Genomic DNA, 6156 nt, shown 5'->3' with positions numbered 1-6156 from the left:
GATCTAAAGAAGGAAGCTTTGAATAGGACGAAGAAGAAGCCTTCAGCCACAGAAGCTGCCTTGGTCTCTAAGCTAGAACACGTCCACGGGAAACGTGTTTTCTACACGCGCACGGCGTTTGGAGGTGGGGAGTCGCGGCGGGAGAATGAGGTGGTGATCGAGACATCTCTCTCGGGTCCTAACGATCCAGAGATGTGGATCACGGTTGACGGTGTACCGCTGATTAGGATCATGAATTTGAATTGGAGATTTAGAGGAAACGAGGTTGTGACCGTGAGTGATGGTGTTTCTGTGGAGATCTTTTGGGATGTTCATGATTGGTTGTTCGAAACCTCTGGATCGTCTAGTGGGTTGTTCGTGTTCAAGCCTAAAGCTGGATTCGAATCTAGAAGTCTTAGCTATAATGGTGCCGGCTATGGTGATGGAGACGGTGACGGTGATGTTGAGGGTGATGTTAATGATGTGGAGGATGATTCGTCTCCCAAGTATTGTCATGTTCTGTATGCCGTCAAAGTTTGATTAAAGAATTTGTGGAAGAGTCTTTTCATTATTTTTGTATAATATGATTAAGAAGAAGTACCATGTCAACAACTAGAATTAAGTCCATGTATATGATTTTTTAAAGTCAATATTAGTTTTGTTAGCTACGTAAAAAGTAGTTAACTATTTTAGCATGATCCTCCTTTGTATGTTTCCTTAATACTGTCTATTTGTAATGTTTTCGTAGTGCAGTAGATCTGTAGATATTCTTGTGATGGTCGTGCGGTCATGTTGTCATGGTCAAAACGTAAATTCAGAGTTTTAGTCGGACTCATTTGTAAATTTGTGTTGGCCTATGATTGATTTTTTTTGCAAAACAAGTTAAAATTTGTACTTTCCTGTCCAAACTCCAAAACTGGATCACATAAGCTTTTTTATTTTTTGTAGGGAAAATTAGAAATAAAGGAGGTTTTTTTAAATCTTTGTCTATCTACATTTTTCTTTTAAAAGTTAAGGTATAAATAAAAGTCAATTATACTCTCAAAAAACAATTTAGATTAAATTTGTATATCAATTATATATTTAGATTAAACGTGTAGATTTTTATTAGATAAAATTAGGAAAATACCAAATTAATCGAGATATTAGGTGAAAATTTAGTGGTTTAAAAGATTTTACCGGATCATAAACATATGAAAAAAAAATCATGTGATTGACCGTTGGGGAGGCCATGGTTGAAAAGATGGTGCGATGGTGGACTGGGAACATGTGGCCATGGTTCTGCTCCTCGTTGGCTTCCATCTCCACGACTCATCTGTTTCTCTCTGTTTTTTTTTTTTTTTGAATTTAGCTTCTCAAAAGCAACACCAACGAAAGGGTAGAAATAAAATACAAATACAAACTCGATGGATTATTCACCCAGTTGGATCCGAGCTTTATTCAGTAACGGATCTTCTATAGATTTAATAAACTTTTTCTGAAATTAAAATTGTTTTGTTCCTCCCGTAACCACAAAACGCCACTATAGAAATAAACCCAAACTATAGATTTGTAATTTTCGATTGAAGCAGAGATTTGTCTGCTCAAATTTTCAGTTTGATTTAGGTTTTCAAATTCTCTACAAAATCAAAGTCTGAATTTTAAATGAATGTAAATTTGAAGAAGTTGTTATCGGGTGAAGAAGTTATAATCTAAAATTCATGTAAATTTAAAGCAAAACTCATCGGAATTACTTAACACGACATCAACAGACTCGATGGTGGTGATAACCGGTTTGATCCGGTTCAAAGAAAACCAGATGTTTCTAGTCTTGATGGTGGTGTATTTGTAACAAACTTATTAAAATTATATAGTTTACAAATCAATGTTGAGTACTTCTATTTTATTATAAAGAAGATTTAGAGGGAAAAAGTTTGATCACGTTAGGTTAAGTTATGAGCAAATCGATTTTTCTGTATTTGTCTTTCTTCTAAATATTTTAGAATACACATTCTAAAATATATTAGAACATATCTTACTGTACAGAATCTTAACCATAAATTAAGATTATTCAAAAAATATTCACTTTTCTTATTTAATTTATTTTCTTTCTATTTTTATGGTATCTTAAGTTTTACAGATTATAAATTCTAAAGTATCTATGATATATCTTCTAATTCTTTTAGTATACAGGGTAAAACGTGGAAAATATATCCTGAATTGATGTAGAATGAAGAAAAATGTAGAATATATATTCTTAATTTTGTAGAACATACAAAATTCAGGTTATGAAATTTTTAGAACAAATTTTCCGTCTAAACTTCGTAGAAAATGTACAAACGGTAGAATGAATAATCTAAATGTTTCAGAACTTGAAAAAATCGTAGAAAGTCTTTTCTGAATAATTTAGACAAGAAATCATCAATTTACAAACTGATTTTTGACACCCAAAACATTTTTTTTTCAATTTTTTTTTACACAGTTGTATACTAACATGGGTTTTTTTGTTTTTTTTGGTTTAAACTCTTCAAAACTTTACTATATTTATTAGTAAGGATATTTTCGTCACAATTGACAATCTTCAAGAAAAATGTATATGGACAAAGGTTTGGAAAAACCTTCTTTATTTCTAATTCTCCCTTTTTTATATATACATTTGATTTGATATCAATAATTAGGTTAAATTTATCTTGCAGGCTTAGTTTCTCTTTTTTGGGTTTTAGACTTCCGGGATATCTTATTTTCTTAGGTAAAAATAGGAAAAGTAAAAAAAAATCACTAGAGAGAGTAAATCAGTAAATAAAATACACAAATTCTTATCACCCCGCCGCAAAATGCTAGATGACACACGCGTACGTTAGCAGCTAAACGACCAACGCGCACGCTAGCAGCTAAGAAACTTTGGATGTTGAAGAAGAAACTAGCTAAGCTAAGGTTTTACCAGGACGACGACGGGTCTGGGCAGATTCCAATTGGGAGATGCTAAAACAAGGCTTTTTCAGGTTATCGTTTGGCATTCAACATCGCGTCTTCGTTATTCCATGGTGAGAGTTAATTTTTTTACTCTACAAAATCGCCGAAATGAAGAAAAAATTCACATTTGGTACTGATTGTTTTGTATATGGTCTGTTGATTCCTCTTCTACTTTTATGGTGAATGTTACTAATTTGGACCCAAGGCATAGTTTTTAATCCATATATCTGATATTTTGGTAGGGTGAAGAAGAGTCACTCTGTGCCGAGAATCTTGTGTTCTGGAGAGCAGCGGGAATACTATTCTTCGGGACTGTTTAAGTACGTTCCAAAGAAATCTCGCAAGATTGGTGAAGATTTGACATCTCAGCCTGTTGTTGATTGTTCTGATAATAAAGGTAGATTGGATCATAGTGTTTTGGGATCTCAACTGACTGGTAACAACAGTGAAGAGGCTAGAGAGGGCACCTTTTTGGATCTCAAGGATATAAACGTTGCTGGAAGTTACATGAATATTGTGTCTAGTGATGATGACTCTGATGAAGGTATTGTCAGTTTGGCCAAGGGTTTAATTGAATCATTGTGTTTTGGCTTCAAACCAAGGGTAATTGAGTCCCTTGTTTCTCTTATCCTTTTGCAGAGTTGGAAGAAAGCAGCTATGAAGTTGGATCTAGTTGGAAGAAAGGATCAACGACCAGACAACACAAACAAGCTTATGATAAAGTCAAAGTAGATATGAAGGAAGCTGGGAAGGCTAAGAGTAGCAAAGAAGCCTGCAAAACCACGCAAGAGGCAGAGAACAGCGCCATTCGCTATCTCGGTTTAAGGTTTGCTTGCAACTTTGATTTTTTGTGTAGCTTCAGTTTTTGCAGAATGGTTTATTTCTCTTCTTCTTCATTCTTGTTAGACAGAGGAGAATGGTTTCTTCTTCATTCTTCAGTTTTAAAATGTTGCAGAATGGTTTCTTCTTCATTTTTCTTTATCATCTTATTCTGCTTTTCTCCATGGTACCAGAGCATATTCAGCAGCTGAGTTGAAGAAAAAGCTTATTGGAAAGAAATATCCTCTTGAAACTGTTGACAGAGTGATCAATGATTTTCAGATTCGGTAAGGTTCTTCTTGTTTTCAGTGAGGAACCATAGCATCATGTGTTTGTTTTCCTTGATACCTAAGGGACTAGGTTGCTTTTGTTGTACCATTATGCGCTTCACCATTGATAGGAAACTGAGTAAGAAGAAGTCTCTCTTTCAACTTTTTGCTTGTTTTGTTTCAGAGGTTTTATCAATGATAGCTTGTACGCTGAGTCATTTGCTCGATCTAGATGGTCTTCTTTAAGTTGGGGACCAAGGCGGATCAAGCAAGTAAGAATTTCCATTCACATTTTTTTTTTTCGTGAGATAAGAATTTTGTCTGATCTTTCACTACTAAAGACAAGTGAGTATTTTGCGTGTGAATCAGGCATTGTTTAAGAAAGGCATAAGCAACGAAGACTCGGAAACGGCCATAAAAATGGTTTTTGAGAAAGGCCAGTGCAAGGAAGGAGATGAAGAAGAAGAAGCAGAACCAAAGCATGGGCTGTCCAAGCAAGCAGTGGATCAGCTTTATGTTCAGGCATCGAAGCGGTGGCTCCAAGGCCGAGACTTGCCTATAGAAACTCGTAAAGCTAGAGTCATCCGGTGGCTTCAATACCGGGGATTTAACTGGGGTGTCGTTGCCCAGCTTCTGCAGCGGTTAGAGTCTACTCGTGAGTCGTGATTCATATTTTTACGCATGTATCGTTTTGGCCCCTAGGTTTTCTATTTGTAATATTTGCCAACAAACTCACTCACATTATTAGTCTACCATGTTAGAGTAAGACTAATGTAAAAAATTTATTTGAATTGGTAAATTTTTAGGATTCTTTGATTGTTTAACCTGAATTTCCCTATACACGGATTCTATTGATGCGGTGTTTCGTGGTACTTTGTGGTGCATAACAATAATAAGTTGCAGTGAAAGATTTGATAGCTATTAAAGAATAGGCCAAGTTCACCCTTAACCTCTATTCATGCATCAATGTTATTGTGAACCCCGCCAAGATCAGAATAAACTTTAAATTAGTCATCATCAGAACTTCAACTCACTTGCTGCATTATTAACGTGCTTCTTAGTGAATCTATGATCATTGAATAATGTGCTCCATTGTTTGCAAGTAGAGAGGAATGGTTTCATTGAACTGTAGCCGGAACTCTAAAGAGTATATCTTCTACCTAATCCCACTGTAAGATTGGGTAGCAACATTGTTTCTCTTGTGATGTAAATTTAAAATTTTGATTTTTTAGTGTTTTAAGATTTATTCTTTGTTGAATCGGATTTTAAAAAAAAGCAGTTGAGATTATCTCAGTCTCAGATTAGAGATTTACCTTTGGATCCTTTTGTTTTATGGGAATATCAAAGATGTGTGTAAACCGGGCTATATTTGGATCGGTCTGATTTCGCAAAACCTTAATCAATTAAACGACATGCATTACACAATTTTTTTTCACAAAAGAAAAACCAAAACGGCACGACGTCTTAGACAGTTAGGCGGCTATTCGCTAATACGGCGTCGTTTGATTCGTAACAGAGGTGTTTTTAACCTTCGACGCGACACGAAAGCTAATTCTGTTTTTGGGTTCTTTTGGCTGAAAAAACAACAAAGGTTAAGAAGAGAGCCTGTAGAGAGAGAGAGAGAGAGAGAGAGAGAGTAAGAAATCTGATGGGGAAGAGAAAAGAGCGTCGTTTCGCCGCCATGAATAGCACCGGCCGTCGTGTCAAGCTTGATCTCTTTGCGGAACCCTCTGGTATGCCTCTCATCGTGCTTCTTCGATTCGTTTTCTGCTCTTTTTGTGCGATGAAATCTTTTAGATTGATGGATTTGGGTGGATTCGATCTCGTTTCTTAATTGGTGAAAGCTAGTTAATGCATGACTTAGTCCGTGAAGCTGATTAAGATTTTATCATTGATATTTTTAGTAGGAGTTTTCGGATTTGAGTTTCTCGGCCCTTTTTTTAGTATATGTTGTTTTTGATATATTTTTGTAGGAGATTTGGGTGGCTCAGATGTGCGTGATGGAGTTGAGCGGGAACAACAACAAACAGAGCCTAATGAGTTACCCAATTCACCTTCTTCTTCAGGTGGGTTCCATTCCATCAGCTATCTTCAAATCCTGCTATGTAGCCAACGCCCATAAAGTGCTCCACTTGTT

At 35.8% G+C, this 6156-nt stretch overlaps 3 protein-coding genes across 3 annotated transcripts in view; all 3 read left to right on the top strand.

The window, feature by feature from the left end:
- The window catches only part of LOC104765102, a 1634-nt gene extending 879 nt beyond the window's left edge, over positions 1-755 (top strand). The window contains exon 2 of the mRNA XM_010488774.1: positions 125-755. Within this exon, the coding sequence (XP_010487076.1) occupies positions 125-519 (395 nt within the window). The 3' untranslated portion in view covers positions 520-755. The remainder of the gene's footprint in view (positions 1-124) is intronic.
- On the top strand, positions 2784-4843 carry LOC104765101. Its single transcript, XM_010488772.2, has 6 exons — positions 2784-3002; positions 3174-3475; positions 3571-3757; positions 3945-4037; positions 4204-4291; positions 4389-4843. Exons 1-6 carry the CDS (start codon positions 2938-2940, stop codon positions 4683-4685), a joined length of 1032 nt encoding a protein of 343 aa, XP_010487074.1. The 5' UTR covers positions 2784-2937; the 3' UTR covers positions 4686-4843.
- The window catches only part of LOC104765100 (formin-binding protein 4-like), a gene marked incomplete in the record, with an annotated part of 5703 nt that continues 5136 nt past the window's right edge, over positions 5590-6156 (top strand). Inside the window, 2 exon segments of the mRNA XM_010488771.1 lie at positions 5590-5752; positions 5993-6085. Of these exon segments, the coding sequence (XP_010487073.1) occupies positions 5668-5752; positions 5993-6085 (178 nt within the window).

Source organism: Camelina sativa, chromosome 19 (assembly GCF_000633955.1).
Source record: "Camelina sativa cultivar DH55 chromosome 19, Cs, whole genome shotgun sequence".
Taxonomy (NCBI): Eukaryota; Viridiplantae; Streptophyta; class Magnoliopsida; order Brassicales; family Brassicaceae; genus Camelina; species Camelina sativa.
Note: the sequence above shows the minus strand (reverse complement) of the source record. Positions and strands in the feature narration are given on the sequence as shown.